The sequence below is a fragment of the Puccinia triticina genome, chromosome 12A (assembly GCF_026914185.1).
Source record: "Puccinia triticina chromosome 12A, complete sequence".
In the NCBI taxonomy this organism is placed as follows: Eukaryota; Fungi; Basidiomycota; class Pucciniomycetes; order Pucciniales; family Pucciniaceae; genus Puccinia; species Puccinia triticina.
This window is the reverse complement of record NC_070569.1, coordinates 1210961-1226481: the sequence shown is the minus strand read 5'-3', so window position 1 is coordinate 1226481 and position 15521 is coordinate 1210961. Positions and strand designations below refer to the sequence as shown.

The window sequence follows — 15521 nt, the reverse complement described above, 5'->3', positions numbered from 1 at the left end:
GAAAAGATCGAAATGACAAGACTTATTATGTTCTAGAGTAAGGATACAAAGATAAAATTGAGAAAAAAACTTGTCTGGTCGATCTGCAAAGGTTTTCAATTAGCACTCTTTGCGGGCCTGAGTAGGGGGAGAGAGGCAGGGACTTACTTGAATTCAGGCTCCTCCACCTCTGGTGCGTCGGCTTCGAAAGTATGGGTCATGTCGATCACGTCTCCCGCTTCGGCGCGATGGCCCGGCTTGGCTTGCAGTTGAAGCTGGTGGAGCTTGGTCGAGACCTTCCCGAGAGCTCCCAGCTGGGCGTTGAGGGCAAGGTTGGCAACAGTGGGGTGGCAAAAGTGCCCGACTGTCGTCGATCAGGGTGTGGACCCTTGGGTGGCGAGCAGGAGGAGAAGTCGCTGAAAGTGCCTGAGCATTGAGCTCGTCGAGGGTAAGCCGTTTGGCTGAACGGCACAGAAATGGAGCCCGTCGTTTCAATCGCTTGACTTCTGACGGAAGGGGTGCTGCCGGAGGGGCTGGCTGGCGCACAGGGGTCGGCCCATAACCCGGGACCATGGGAACGATCATTTGGGGAGGAAGATAAGCAGCGACCCTCCTCAAAACTGGCCCGATCCATTCTACAAGAACACGAGCGCCACATGTTAGTTATTGGGCAAGTGGAAGTAGCGGATCTTCCCGTACTTACCGAGCAACTCCTGTGCATTCATTCTGAAGGGAGGGGGAGACCCGCCGCGACGTCTTTTAGGCATTGTCGAATGCGAGCTTCGGCGTAGGATTTGCTCCTGAAAGAGGCTCTGCAGGATTGAAATAAGACAGTAAAAATGGAGCCGATGTCAAACCTCAAAGTAGTGCGAGATGGAAACTGTCTAGGCTTGGGCGAAGTTCTGGGAAAGAAAGATGGGTATTACCTAGAGGATGGTGAGGACTGCTGGGGGCTGCGAGGGAAGTGGTAGCAGCTTGGTAAGAAGGAGGACGAGAGGAGCTGGGGGCAAAACGAGGGCAGCAGGCTGGCTTTATATATTGGTGGGTTGTCTGCTGAGCCCACTCTTTTGCAGCAGCAGCAGCGGACTCAATCTTGCAGGGGCGTGGAGCAATGGGCTCAGCATCAAGATGGTTAGGGCTGTTGAGTCGCCCCTTTCCTTTGTTGTAGAAAGTATATCAAGGTGTGTGTAGTTCAAAACGGTTGAACGCTGAACATTGTTTAAATAGAATCAGATTACAGGACGTCGTGATGGGATTCCTCAGTCTCTGATCGTGTGTGGGGCCCGATGCATCCATGGAGTGTCTCGTTTTTTTAGGAATTTAGGACTATACATTGAATGCCTCAGCTGAGTAAAAACCACACCCGTAGCTAGTCTTTTCCGGGACTTGTTGCAAGGCCTTTAATGCTGGAATCTGCTCTTCGCCTGCCTATCCGGATTGCCTATCTCACAGGACGCGTAGTGACCTTTTTTGTCAGGCGGATAAATGATTGGCTGAAGCCTTTCGGAGCAATTGTATGTGTGCAAGAAGAATTCTTGGCAGTCAATGCAGCTGAACCTCGATCTTTCATTGATTAATGGGGGCTTATCGAGTTATGAGGAATATAAACCAATGATAGTCTGTAATACAAATCATATTCATTTTGAAAAGCGAAGAGGGCCTTTCTTGACTTACATTGTGGTTGCGCTTGTTCAATTGTTTAGCTTGCGCTTGTTGATTAACCCTGAACAACGCGCTGGCTCCCTTGATTTCTGAAGTGCTTGAACCTTTGTTTCGTTGCAAAATTGTTGTCCGCTATCATTGTCAAACGCTTCTTTGTTTTGTTTTTTTCTTAACTATTGGTTCAAATCCGAGCATATGGTAGGGATGAGACGCATCATGATGCATCTTGAATTTCTTGCCTTTGCCATACAGGAGAGACCAAGATCAGGTTAAGTCTGATGAATAATCAAACAATCGTAGCACAAAATTTCTGTATTTAGAAAAAAAAAATGATATCACATCTATAATACTGTTAGATTGGACAGGATTGGATTTTCAGCTTTGGCGCGGTGCTTGCCTTGCGCACCCGCTACGTCTGCGGCTCTTGTCGTATCAGTGTCGGTTCTCTCTGGACTAGCCGACCGCTGACAAGTAAGAGGAATAGAAAAGGAGTCTCAACAGCAGCCAAGAAATAAGAGTGAGAAAATGCTAATTCAAACATCTTTCAGACAAAGCAATATAAAAATTCCGACTGATATCAATAGAGGGAACCGAATGAACCTGATTAAGACATTGTCCAACTTCCCTGACCAAATAACTTCCTTCTGATTGCCAAAGTTGACATCCACCGGGTCGGAGTCACTCCTGCCTGTCGCGAAGTCCATTTTATCAACTCTGATAAAGGCCGTTCGATGAAATATCTTCCACCCAATGAAAAGCATGCCGAATATTGGAAGTGAAATGTATGCTGATATGCAGTTGGCAGGTGACCTGCAGTGCAAACAAATCGCGAAAAATTCCAAAGTTTTATTGTTGAAGTGAGTGACATTTATGCATCAGTGAAAGAGGGAAAATAGTATACACACAAGGCCAGCTGCTTACCATTTTCCAATAATGAAGACCTCAAAGCCGTTGAAGATAATAATCAAAGTGGACATAGTGAATCCAAAGTTAGATAACCATGGTTGATAAGGTGCCCGATAGGCAAACGCATTACGATCTACTCCAATGTGCTTCAATCCTTGATAAAATCGGATATAAGTCTTTGTGGCACACTTAAGAACAGGCAGTTTCTTATACAAGTGACTGAGGTTCTGCTGATTTGAGTTTTGTCACTTACAAGTAGAATTGACCACCACGTCAAAAGAATAGAGATGGATGCAACATTCAAAAACCATTCATACACGCCAGTTAGATCCAAAAACATGAAGGCTAGTAGTCCTACCGCAGCTGTTAGAGCTATCCCAGCGAACGGGACACCATTACCCGTGCAGTGTGAAAAAAACCTGGGGGCCATATGTTCATCAGATAAACCATACAAAACTCTGGAAGCAGTGTCTGTGAATAAGAATTGGATTTGAAGAACGGATCAGAATTAATGAATGGATATATTTGTTTGATAAAAGTTTCAAAGATGAATTAATTCGCTGTGATCAAGTAAAGATCGGAATTTACGCACATAGACTTGAGTTTGCCGCTGAGAATACTGCCGTTAGAATAAAGATACATTTGCCCAAGATATCTGCTAAGTTATCAATCCCTTGGAATGACATCCCCAAGGCAAATGTCGATAAAACTGTACCAGCAAGACCACCCAAAATTGACAAGCCTTCAGCATTATAGGGTACAATTAATCCCAGGACAAATATACCCTCTATGTAGAATATCAGGATACGATATAAAACATTCTTGGTTGCTTTAGGGAAATTCTTTCCGGGATTTTCCGTTTCCAAGGCTGCCAGGGCCACTAGCTCGGAACCTTGATCAATGGTTTTCGATATCTGGTTAATCTAAATAAAATTCCATTCCCTTTTTGCAAAATTGTCTATACCTTGATATGAAAAAGAGGCTCGAGCCAAGACCGACCCAAAGACTAGGAACTGACCGTTGGGGCCAGGTATGCCGTCCAATTGATTGAATGTACCTGGTGCAGTCCAGTATATGTGATGGAGGACAAGCAATAACAATTAATTGATCCGAGCTTGTTATATACGCAGCTTGGATAATTATTCAGTTCTTAGATATACTTGAATCCAATTCTATAAGATGGACCCCCGCCTGCAGCACCGAAGCATTGGAATGAGCGTTCTCATCAACAAGATACTTGGACTTGTGAGGCTTACCCAAAATAAGAACGGTGCCAAGGATAATCATTCCTACTATAGCAACAACTTTGATAAAAGCTTTTTCAATCAAACACACAAGCCACTCAACATACATCCTCCTGAAAAATGAAAAATAATTCTGTGAAACGTTACCCACAGATGAAGAACTCTACCTGCCCGAAGTATGCAAAAAATACTTATCAAGATCGTGATTTTGACATATCATGGGCTTTTCTTTGTCTTCGAGAGGATTGAAGGCAGAAAACTCACTCCGTCAAACCACTTCACTGCCAAGAAGTTGACGGCCGAGATGGCAACTAGCACCTAAAGGCATCAAATTACCCAAAACCAAATCAGATTCCCCAAATACGGATAAGCAGGCGAAGAGCAGATTCCACCATTAGAGGCCTTGCAACAAAAATCGGTCCCGGAAAAGACCATTGAATGGCTCAGCTGGTTTTTACTCAGCTGAGGCATTCAATGTATAGTCCTAAATTCCTAAAAAAACGAGACACTCCATGGATGCATCAGGCCCCACACACAATCAGAGACTGAGGAATCCCATCACGACGTCCTGTAATCTGATTCTATTTAAACAATGTTCAGCGTTCAACCGTTTTGAACTACACACACCTTGATATACTTTCTACAACAAAGGAAAGGGGCGACTCAACAGCCCTAACCATCTTGATGCTGAGCCCATTGCTCCACGCCCCTGCAAGATTGAGTCCGCTGCTGCTACTGCAAAAGAGTGGGCTCAGCAGACAACCCACCAATATATAAGGCCAGCCTGCTGCCCTCGTTTTGCCCCCAGCTCCTCTCGTCCTCCTTCTTACCAAGCTGCTACCACTTCCCTCGCAGCCCCCAGCAGTCCTCACCATCCTCTAGGTAATACCCATCTTTCTTTCCCAGAACTTCGCCCAAGCCTAGACAGTTTCCATCTCGCACTACTTTGAGGTTTGACATCGGCTCCATTTTTACTGTCTTATTTCAATCCTGCAGAGCCTCTTTCAGGAGCAAATCCTACGCCGAAGCTCGCATTCGACAATGCCTAAAAGACGTCGCGGCGGGTCTCCCCCTCCCTTCAGAATGAACGCACAGGAGTTGCTCGGTAAGTACGGGAAGATCCGCTACTTCCACTTGCCCAATAACTAACATGTGGCGCTCGTGTTCTTGTAGAATGGATCGGGCCAGTTTTGAGGAGGGTCGCTGCTTATCTTCCTCCCCAAATGATCGTTCCCATGGTCCCGGGTTATGGGCCGACCCCTGTGCGCCGGCCAGCCCCTCCGGCAGCACCCCTTCCGTCAGAAGTCAAGCGATTGAAACGACGGGCTCCATTTCTGTGCCGTTCAGCCAAACGGCTTACCCTCGACGAGCTCAATGCTCAGGCACTTTCAGCGACTTCTCCTCCTGCTCGCCACCCAAGGGTCCACACCCTGATCGACGACAGTCGGGCACTTTTGCCACCCCACTGTTGCCAACCTTGCCCTCAACGCCCAGCTGGGAGCTCTCGGGAAGGTCTCGACCAAGCTCCACCAGCTTCAACTGCAAGCCAAGCCGGGCCATCGCGCCGAAGCGGGAGACGTGATCGACATGACCCATACTTTCGAAGCCGACGCACCAGAGGTGGAGGAGCCTGAATTCAAGTAAGTCCCTGCCTCTTTCCCCCTACTCAGGCCCGCAAAGAGTGCTAATTGAAAACCTTTGCAGATCGACCAGACAAGTTTTTTTCTCAATTTTATCTTTGTATCCTTACTCTAGAACATAATAAGTCTTGTAATTTCGATCTTTTCAAGTACCTCTTCAATAGTAATGTAACTTTCATTTCCCCAGATTATTTTTTTGGCTTCAACAGGGCCTGGAGACCCAGCAAAATCCGAGTGTGTATTCGCCTTGAGACGGGTTTAACACTAAGCTTCAAAACGCAGCTTGAAGCACGATATAACATGTCATTTGATGTTTTCCTTGCTCTCAGCGATGAAGACTGGGCAAAACTAGCCTTTTGAAACCTTGGAAACTTAATCCACAGTTGAGATTCTCACTACTCTGATGGCCATGATATGCCCACTCGAAATGCACATAGACCGATGGTGCAATCATAATGGCCGATAGACAGTAAACGTATGGAAAAGTGATGCTCAAATAGAGCCATTCAAAGAAGAATACTTGCTATACATGGGCCTTTTGAACTTCAACTATGTTTTCCAAAAGAAAAAAACATCTACCTCAAGAGTATCATGAGGCCTGGGAGGATATCCGTGGTAATGTGAGGGATAGAAAACAGCAAACTGTCCGTCGATCCGCAAACCGACAAGTCTTTTTTTCATGCAGACCCATCAGACCAAAAAGCACAAGACCATTCGGAACGGGCCAGGAAAATCAGCGCGGCTGAGAGACGCGTGGAAACGCATGGCTTGGATATTGTCCAACTTCAATCGATCCGACGATCGGATCCATACCGAAGTGAAATCCGACTGGAAAAAGAACACTCGAAAGAGGTACATAAATATATGTAGAGGAATCGGTGGTCGGTGGATGAATGGGGGCATTGAAAATCACTTTGCATACAAACGTGATCAATGCAACATCATTATGCATCTGTCACGGAAGTGTGGCACGCAACTGGACTCTTCTCCACCTCCACCTCTCATAACACTAGCAATCCTGTAGTTGTGTTTGTCATAAGTATTGTGTACGCCCCATGTCACGTAGATGTTACCCAGATTCATAGTGTGCAATGCCATAGGCAACATAGGGTAGTTACGTTACTATACGTTATCCGCCCTATTTGAGTAACGTAAATATCCCCGTTATCCACTGCGGCCCGTTACGCTATTAGTAACGGGCCTTTTTCTTATCACCTGGGTAGCGTAACGGGTTCTGTTTTGGTTTTTCCCCTAAGATGTGATAAAGTAACTGGAAAAATGGCTTGTAACGCGGATAACACGTCGGAAGGTGTGTTTCATCCCTTGCCTTTGCAAGGATAGACCGAAAAAAAAAAAAATCTCCCTGTGTGGCGCCTTGGTGCCTTGCCTGACCCGTCAGGCACCCCTGTCCAATACATTTTCCCTTCTTCCCACCTGAAATCAACCTCATCCATCAATCACCATGGATCTGAGTCCAACCAGTCAACTGCAAGCGGACGAAGCTGACGGCAATGGTGAGCAACCTGACAAATCCCTGCTGCGTCGCTCTAGACGTGCCTCCTTGGCATCCATCAGGCCAGATATGATCCCCACGCCGTCAGACTCTCGAGCACGAGCCACCAAGCCACAATCTCAAAAAAGGCCTCCAGCTCCTTCGTCGGAATCTGGAGAATCAATTGTGACTGGTAAAACCCCTCGGAAAACCAAAGCAAAAGCGGCAAAGAAGCCTCGACAAGTTGTATCTTCTGGCGCTGCTGGCGCCACCGAGAAGGGGGATCTGGCTGCTAAGAAGACCCCAAAGAGAAAGACCAACAATACTGTTCCCGATAAAACCGTGAGCCCCTTGAATGTTAATGTTATGTGCAACATTGCTGGTTCTAGAATTGACACATGTGTTTTTAATTTTGGTTTGTACGTTTAGAAGGAAGCTACAGCGCAGGTTCCTGATACTGTCAATTACGCCGATGAAGCTTATGACTACGACCAAGTTTTGGACGACGGCTCAGTCAAAATTCAATCGGGAAAAACAAAAGAGAAGAAGGAAATAAAGGAAAAGTTTGCCAATGTGGCTGATTATTTCCATGAGCCTTATTTTAAGGACGGCGAGCGCGAAAAGGGGGACGTCCCTGTGAATTACAAATGTAAATGGTGCCATAAGACCTACCGTGGTCATGGCTCGACAGACGGAAATCTAACGATGCATCGCGATGGATCGAATCAAGCTGGAAGGAACGCGAAGGGCTGTCCCAACCGCAACGAAGCCAAGGCCGCTGGCGTGAAGCTACCGCCTTCTATTGCCGAGAAGAGACTAATCGACGCAAAACAAGCTCCAATGAGCTCATTCCTTCAGCCCAAGCCTGTTTTTGTCAATTGTGTGCTAAACCAGATCATCATGATCTGGCAAATAAGACACGCATTACCGTGGTACTGGATTGAAGACTGTTATCTGCGTGCTGCGTTTCTATATGCGAACCCAAAGGCGCTCCTCTACGGCAAACAATGGTCGGCCGACGAGTCCAAGAAGCTCTATTTAGGGCTCAAGGCAACTGTCTTTGATGATTTGAAGGTGAAATTGATTAGTTTCGTTGTTGGGCTGCGGTAAATGTGCTCATGTCGAATTCTTCCTTGTCATTGAATAGAAACTCAACACAAAATTTACCCTCATCCACGATGTTTGGACGACAAAGGGTAATAGGTTTGCCTTTATTGGTGCGGCAGTGGCGTACATTGACTCAGACTGGAACTATGTTGTCCGTCATCTGGCCCTCAAAATGATACCTTGGAAGCACCAAGGCAATCTACTAGCCCGTCCGATTGCTGCTCTCCTCAAGAAGCACAATCTCTACAAGAAGATGTTGGCTCAGACCACAGATTCTGGCTCAAATAACAACACCATGGCCAGTACCATGTATCAACTCCTCAAGAATAGTGACGCCGCTAACCAATCCGAACACGCATGGGACCCAGCGAGCATGCACATTCGGTGCTTCTGCCATAAGCTAGCGTTGATTGTAAATTCCGGTTTGAATGCGCTTTCTCTGAAGACTTTGCCTCCTGGGAAGGCAAAGGAATCCGTTCTTGGGTTCTTCCCTGTGCTTGGAAAGGTCCTTGAAGAAGACGAGGCAGAATTGTTTGAGGTCGCCCCGGAAGTTGAACTAGCCCCCGCTCCAAGCACGAAGACAAACTCAGTTGAGCCTGATCCTGAACAAGCTGATGATGACAAAGATTGGCAAAGCGACTACGGTAACGCCGACAAGCTTTCAGATGATGAGGCAGCTGCTGCTGCAAATGAGAAGCAGTCCGATTACGCGGCCGAAAGCGCAGACGACTCAGCTAGTCAATCCCAACACACAAAGACTGTAAAACTCAAAGAGCTTCTCACTAAACTCGATGTTGTCATCAAGCAGATTACTCGATCAGCAGCCCAGCGGGCAAATTTTGATTGAGTTGCAAAAGAATTGAATTTGAAAGTGGCCCCGTTGATTGCCGGCTATGGCATCCGGTGGAACATTAAGTACCAGAGCTACCGGAAGGCGATTGACGCGAGGGAGGTTATTGACCATTTGCTCAAGGAAGACCAGGGATCAAACCAGCCTGGGTACTTTGACGATGTCTTCTTCATACCTCGCGACTGGAATGAGATTGAGAAACTCGACCGTGAGCTTGAGGTGTGTACATATTTGCTCCAATCACATCAACATCACTAGTGGATCTAACTTGCTTTCTGTTTTTTTTTTGCCAGGTTTTTGTTGATCTGACCTCGCAAATGGAAGGCAATCACTCAAGTGGTTCCCATGTCATTCCGAGGTACTTGGAACTTAAGGACCAGCTTTCTGAAAAGCTCCACCGCTCCAATCCCAAGGACGCCTTGTATCCGATGTTCTATGCGATGATTCCAAAGGTTGATAAATATTTGGATGAAGCAATGGCCTGCGAGACCCTAGTACTAGCCACGATTTTGCATCCCTGCTACCGGATGCTCATCTTTGAGCTTGGCTTTGGATCAGAGAGCAGTGAGGTCGCCAACTGCCTCGATCTTCTCAATCGACGCTTTGAAATATACAAAACGGAAAAAAATTCAAACACTCAGCCTTCCATACCCAAATCTGAAGTAGTCGAAATTAAAAGGCCACACACCGCTGAGCCTCAGTCACTCAGGGCACGTCTGGCGTTGAGGATGGCCAAGACACCAACCCCACATGAAGATGAGGTCGAAGCGTACTTGAAGCAACGAAGGGTAGTTACGTTACATTGCGTTATCCGCGCAATTTTGGTAACGTAACTACCCCCGTTATCCGGGGCCCCCCGTTACTTTACTAGTAACGGGGTCATTTCAGGCCCCGCGCGTAACGTAACGGGCCTGATTTTTGAGGCCCGTTATCGCGTTATCCGGGGGATAACGCGATAACGGACCATTTAAGGCTTTTTAGCCTCATTTTTTGCCTGTTCTCAAGGGCTCTGCGCGCCCGGATAACGCAACAAGTATAAAAAAAAACCGGCTCAACGTGTTGCGATAACGTAATCGCACTGCCGTTACGCGTAACGCGTAGATAACGACGAAAATTTCGTTACGTTACCGTTATCTACGCGTTACGCGTAGCGTAACTACCCTTCGTTGCTTGAAGGCTGATTTGTCCTTCAAGAACAATGCCATCGACCGCAAATCAACACCATTGCAATGGTGGAAGATGAATGCCAACACATACCCAACCCTCTCGCAGATGGCCCGAGCGTACTTGGGGGCATCTGGAAGCTTGTGTGCTGTTGAGCGCCTCTTCTTGGCGGCAGCAGACGTATGCACTAGCAATCTGTTAGAATTCTCACCGAAGAGGGTAAGAGAAAAGGGAGAGAGGGTGTTTTTGGTGAACATTCTTGAGATCCTTGGAGGGGGCACAAGGTGGTCAACTCAGGAAAAGAGGAGAACTGTTGATGTGATTACTTGTAAAAATAAAGTAATATATACATGATTTTTGATAATGAATAAAAAATGTATGTATAATGAATAAAATAATAAGGAGACATGTTTTGAATAAGAAATAGTACTAGAGGCTATTCCTCAGGGTTCTAGACTACAAGAGGCTGCCATAAAGGCTAAGATCAGATCAAAAAACAGGCTACAATATTAAGTAAACATTAACATCGAATAAGGGATTTTTGGGGTAAGTAAAGAGAAGAAGCTGAAATTCCAACACAATCGAGGGCGCTTGCTCCCATCAACCATGTCACGCTGCGTAAGCAGCATGATGTGGTTGCGGGAGGAAGTGCCTCTCACCGGAGCTTTTGAGGAGGTGGGGAAGGCATTGAAGGCTTTGGTCCCCTCAAACCAAAATAAATAGTCTATCTATAGTACTAGTACATATCTCTTGTTGCTTGACTTGCGCGTTATCCGTAAAAAAATCCCATAGTTGTTGTGCGATAACGTAAAAAAAAAACATTGCCGCACATTGATAAAGTAAAGAACCACCCAAGCAAATAAGAACAAAAATGCGACACCGTAACTTGATTCCGTTACGCGTAACGCGTAGATAACTGATAAAATTTCGTTACGTTACCGTTACTTTAGCGTTATCCGTAGCGTAACTACCCTATGTTGCCATAGGCCAAATTTCACTTAAAAAAAAAAAAAAAAACTGGACTCGGCTAGGATGCGGTCTAAACAAAGTGTCACCAGGGTATCCCAAGACAGACACATCACCAACACCAGTACGGGGCTTTTCTTTCCTTCTTTTCTTGAGCAACATATTAAATTATTTTTTCTTCACTTTATCTCCAAAAATGAAAATGAAGATGTCATAAATGTGTGATTTTTTTTTTGATATTCTTGCTCCCCCCATACCCTAGAATCAAATCCGCTTTTTTGGAGCCTCTGCACTTGGAGATCTTCCTTGAAATCTATGAAACAACACTGCAATTACAGCTATTTTTAGCTAGCTAAAAATAGCTGTAATTGCAACATTGTTTTGTGGATTTCAAGAAAGTTCTCCCAGGCCAAATGCACCAAAAAAGCGGATTAGATTCTAGGGTATGGGGGGAGCAAGAATATCAAAAAAAATTCACACATTTATGACATCTTCATTTTCATTTTTGGAGATAAAGTGAAGAAAAAATAATTTAATATGTGCACCCTGGCACAAGTGAAAAGGGTGTGCCCCACATACTTTCGTAACACAAGTTGCCCGGAGGGACTCGGAGGCTCCGATGGCTGGCGGCCACTCCTGCGAAGAAAAGCATTTGCAGGGAATGTCGGGCTGCCCGCTTATCCCACACGGGTTGATACCAGGTGGCCTGTGTGCGGCCCATTCGACAGATTTTGGAGTCTGAGCCCGGCCCTGCCCGGCCTGTCTGCTGGTGTTGTGGCCAGGCCGGGCAGCCCGACCTCGCCCACTCACTCGATGTTGTTGCATAACTAATGGCAAAAGAAGGCAAGATCCTTCCATTTCGGCCGCAGCATTTCCCAAGACCGCCTCACACCAAACACACCCATATTTTGTCTAAGTGGAGTCCAGAAATCCCGACACACAATTACTTTTTTGGTTGGGGTTTGTGCACAGTGGAAGATGGACAGGATTTTTCCTGCGATGTTCGCAAACTTTTTACTGCAGGGATCAGATGGTGGTCTGACCACCGAGGAAAATAAGTGGTGGGAAGTAGAACACTAGAGCGACTCTTTTTAGGCTAGACTGCCCCTGCCAGTTCGAGAAAGCCTCAGACAATTAATTACAGCTAATCACATGGTACAGCAAAACATTATACCCCACATTTTTTAATGTCAATACGTATGGCTTGGAGGATGACCACACTACACTCCACGAATGCTAGGACCCAAGAAAGGGCCGACAAGAAACGACTGCAAAAAGAAAGTACACTAGGAGGACATGGATAGGGAAAAGAGGGACTTTGAAAGGCAGAAAGAGAGGGCCAAGAAGAAGAGAGAGGGAGGGAGTGGGATTAGGGGAGGGTTGTCTTAGAGAATGACAGAGGAGGGAGGGGGGAGAAGAGGGCCAGCTAAAGAGTGACGGACCACGAGACGGACAATGGATAAGAGTGACAGAGAGAGGGGGCAGAGAGAGGTCAGAGATCGAGCACGACGTCGTCGAGCCCCGCGTCCCACTCGGCTCCAGAAGCCAGCAGCAGCTTATCTTGTGCGAGGTCGGCGAGGACGAGCGCCTGTTCCTGCCGGACAAGCGTGTCGAGGATGGCGTGGAAGCGGGCCACCATCGGCGGGCGCGCCACGGCGGGCTTGGAGACGGCGGGCTTGGAGACGGCGGGCTTGGAGACGACGGGTTTGGAGACGGTAGGCTTGGAGGATGCGGGGTGGGTGGAGGAGGGAGGGGCGTGTGTGCGCGTGGCACGGGCGGGGAGGGTGGGCGGGCGAGGGGCGGAAGGGGGCCGGGATGGCGGAAGAGTCGTTCGGGCGACGGCAGGCCGGAGCAGACGCGTCGAGCTTGCGGGGCGGCCGAGGCGCGCCTTGGATGCCGGTCTCGCAGTCGGCGGCGGGGGCAAATGCAAGCCTTCGAGCCCTTGCACATCTGTGTACACCGCGCCCAGGTTTGTCAGCTCTGAGGTGGATAGCAGAAGGCATAAATGCGTACCTTCGAACAAGGGCATCCGACACTCTGGTTCGCGCGTCCACAGCTCCTTCCGCCCGTCCTCCGCCACCACCCGGGCCACCTCGGCATCCAGCGCGTTCCCCCCCGCGACGGCGGGGCCAGCTGCGGACCCTAGGTGGTCCTGCAAGCCGCCGAGGAAGGCGCCGAAGTCTACGCGGTCGTCGGGGCTTGGAAGCTCGACTTGTTCAACTGTGTACACACACAGAGAGTGAGAGGGTCAGGAGATGGGGAGACATGGGGACGGGGGGTGGTGCTGCGGGGCGTACTGGTTGCAGAGGGCGGGCCGAACTCGACGTCGGGGACGTTTTCGAGGGTGAAGTTGGTCTGGAAGGCCGACAGGACGGGGGAGAGTTGTTGGTCATCGAGGGACTGCTCATACTCCTCGTCGTCGTTGTCTTCGGCGCCGGAGGAGAAGAGGGGCTGGGGCGGACGAGGGGCGCGTTTGGCGGTGGCTGGGGTGCGGTAGAGCAGCCGCAGCTTGGTGGTCGGCGGGCTGGTCCTGCCGGCGGCCGTCTTCGTGGCCTCGTGATGATGGTGGGGCGTGGCCTTCGGCTTGGCTGTCGTCAGAGTGGGCGAGCCGCTCTGCTTCGCGTCCAGACGCCCGGCGGAGGGCAGGAGATGGCCGACGGGCTTCTTCTTGCGCAGCGTGTTCGTCTTGTCCTCCAGCGGCTTGCCCGCGTGTTTACGCGTCGAGGGCCCCGCTGCGAGGGTCTTGTTCCTGTTAGCTGGGGTGGCTGAGATGGAGGGCTTGAAGGAGCGGGGGTGAGCTAGCGACGGATGCACACGAGTCAGCGGATGATGTACGACATCGATCGAGAGGGACAAGGGTTGTACGTACCATCGGTGGCCGATGGCTGGTTTGGGTCGATGTAGATCTCGAAGGGTTTGTGTGCTTTGGGGCCGACAGTCCTGCTCTGCTGGGCCTTCCGGGCCGTTCTGCTGATGGCTGGTGTTTTGGGGAGGAGGGCTGGCTGCTGGACGGATGGGTGGGCCATGGTGTGGTTTTTGGGTGGAGAAGGTCAAGAAGGGGTATGGTCAGGAGGAGTGCCGCCCGCAGAAGCTGGTCGACCAGCGAAACCTGTATCCCCATGATCTTAAACTTTTACCATGATGTGTATGTCCATACATCTCCTCCGCCGAGTCATGGCCACCCCGGGCCCGGCTGCTCCTCACTCCGGCCCTCCCATGCCCATCCAAGCTGTCCACTCCCCCCGCCACAGCTGTCTGCTCACGAGCCCATCGAGCATGTCGGGTGGGCACAGAAGACATCCACCGCCGCCGCTGTTGACCGTCCGTCTGGCCGGCCTCCATGTCCAGAGATCTGCAGCCGGCGCTCTCGCAGTTCACTCCCATAGCCGTGCTCTCATTTGAATCTGTAGTGTGTGCTGACAATCATCCCTACTGGGTCAAGACTGCACAATTAGGAAGAACCTTTTCCCAGAAACAGAATATGTAGGCATATTGCTTATTTATGTATTCAGGGGACTTCCATATGAATATTTGCGTGCTAAGAATGAAAGCTGAACCGATATTGAAAGATGTACGAAAGTGAAATATCCTTCTTCCTTCCCTCAGTATCCAAGTTTCCTACACCCGGAGCCCGGATCAAGCCTTTTGAGGGATCTGCCAAAGTTGCCGTTCGACATGCTGGTCCGACTCCCACTGGGGGTTGATTTCCGGTCGGCTGAGCTGCTACTTGACGCTCTTGACGCGCTAGCTCTTTGGGACAAATACGAATACCGTTCCCGTGACGAAACGGATCGGGACCTGCTGCCACTCTCCGGGGCCGAGCTTTCTTTCCCAAACGCATTGATCAGATCTGTCATGATATAGGGTATAGACAACTGAATGGGCTTTGGATGGGTTGTGCATAGTGACATATCTATCCGCATCGGGGTTGGCCCAATTTTCCTTGCTCTTGAGCACTTCAAGCATGACAATTTGGGTTTCAAAGTTTTTTGCCGACACCCCGTTGGAGGTGCTGGTGGATGCCACTCCGAATTATGACTTTGCCTCGTAGTTGTACCAAGGCACTTGCTGATTAGCTGGGACTTTGTCCCAGGATATCTCAGCCGCCTTCTTTGCCTTCTTCTTTTCACCGCGCGAACTTGAACTGCCAGCTGACCGGCGCCTACTAGAGGATTCGAGTGGAATTCCGCGGCTGTGTCCCCGATTCGACGGATCAGCTTGGCCGGCGTCGATGGCTGCGCTCATCAAGGAGTGATCCTCATGGGCCGGAATGTACTCCCTGGGGTAAGGGTTCATGGCGGCCCCGCGCCAAGAATCACTCGCTTCCTGAATTTCCCCGAGCGAACTCCAATCTATATAGTCCGTCTCTCGAGTGTCCATCGGAACACCCTTGTTCTTCGAAACTAGTAACGCCAACCAGGTTGAAAGAAGGAGAAAGCTGTTCCTCATCTTCGTAGTCTTGTATCAAATACCAAACTGGGCGACGGAGAGATATTAATGTGGCATAAATG

The 15521-nt window shown here is 48.9% G+C and overlaps 5 protein-coding genes across 5 annotated transcripts; 2 read left to right on the top strand and 3 right to left on the bottom strand.

Annotated features, from left to right (window-relative positions):
• Positions 1-25: 25 nt before the first annotated feature.
• Positions 26-746, bottom strand: PtA15_12A124 (uncharacterized protein; the record flags this gene model as incomplete). Its single annotated transcript, XM_053161702.1, has 4 exons — positions 26-32; positions 148-293; positions 367-614; positions 683-746. 4 exons carry the CDS (start codon positions 744-746, stop codon positions 26-28), a joined length of 465 nt encoding a protein of 154 aa, XP_053025693.1.
• A 1428-nt stretch (positions 747-2174) lies between these two features.
• On the bottom strand, positions 2175-3233 carry PtA15_12A123 (uncharacterized protein; the record flags this gene model as incomplete). The annotated part of the gene is made up of 4 exons (XM_053161701.1): positions 2175-2451; positions 2563-2723; positions 2801-3018; positions 3140-3233. 4 exons carry the CDS (start codon positions 3231-3233, stop codon positions 2175-2177), a joined length of 750 nt encoding a protein of 249 aa, XP_053025692.1.
• Positions 3234-4832: 1599 nt separating this feature from the next.
• On the top strand, positions 4833-5425 carry PtA15_12A122 (uncharacterized protein; the record flags this gene model as incomplete). The annotated part of the gene is made up of 2 exons (XM_053161700.1): positions 4833-4896; positions 4965-5425. The coding sequence occupies 2 exons, from the start codon at positions 4833-4835 to the stop codon at positions 5423-5425; spliced, it is 525 nt and encodes a 174-aa protein (XP_053025691.1).
• Positions 5426-12502: 7077 nt separating this feature from the next.
• Positions 12503-14036, bottom strand: PtA15_12A121 (uncharacterized protein; the record flags this gene model as incomplete). The annotated part of the gene is made up of 4 exons (XM_053161699.1): positions 12503-12960; positions 13024-13230; positions 13308-13808; positions 13880-14036. 4 exons carry the CDS (start codon positions 14034-14036, stop codon positions 12503-12505), a joined length of 1323 nt encoding a protein of 440 aa, XP_053025690.1.
• Positions 14037-14184: 148 nt separating this feature from the next.
• On the top strand, positions 14185-15265 carry PtA15_12A120 (uncharacterized protein; the record flags this gene model as incomplete). Its single annotated transcript, XM_053161698.1, has 2 exons — positions 14185-14382; positions 15104-15265. 2 exons carry the CDS (start codon positions 14185-14187, stop codon positions 15263-15265), a joined length of 360 nt encoding a protein of 119 aa, XP_053025689.1.
• Between the last annotated feature and the right edge of the window lie 256 nt (positions 15266-15521).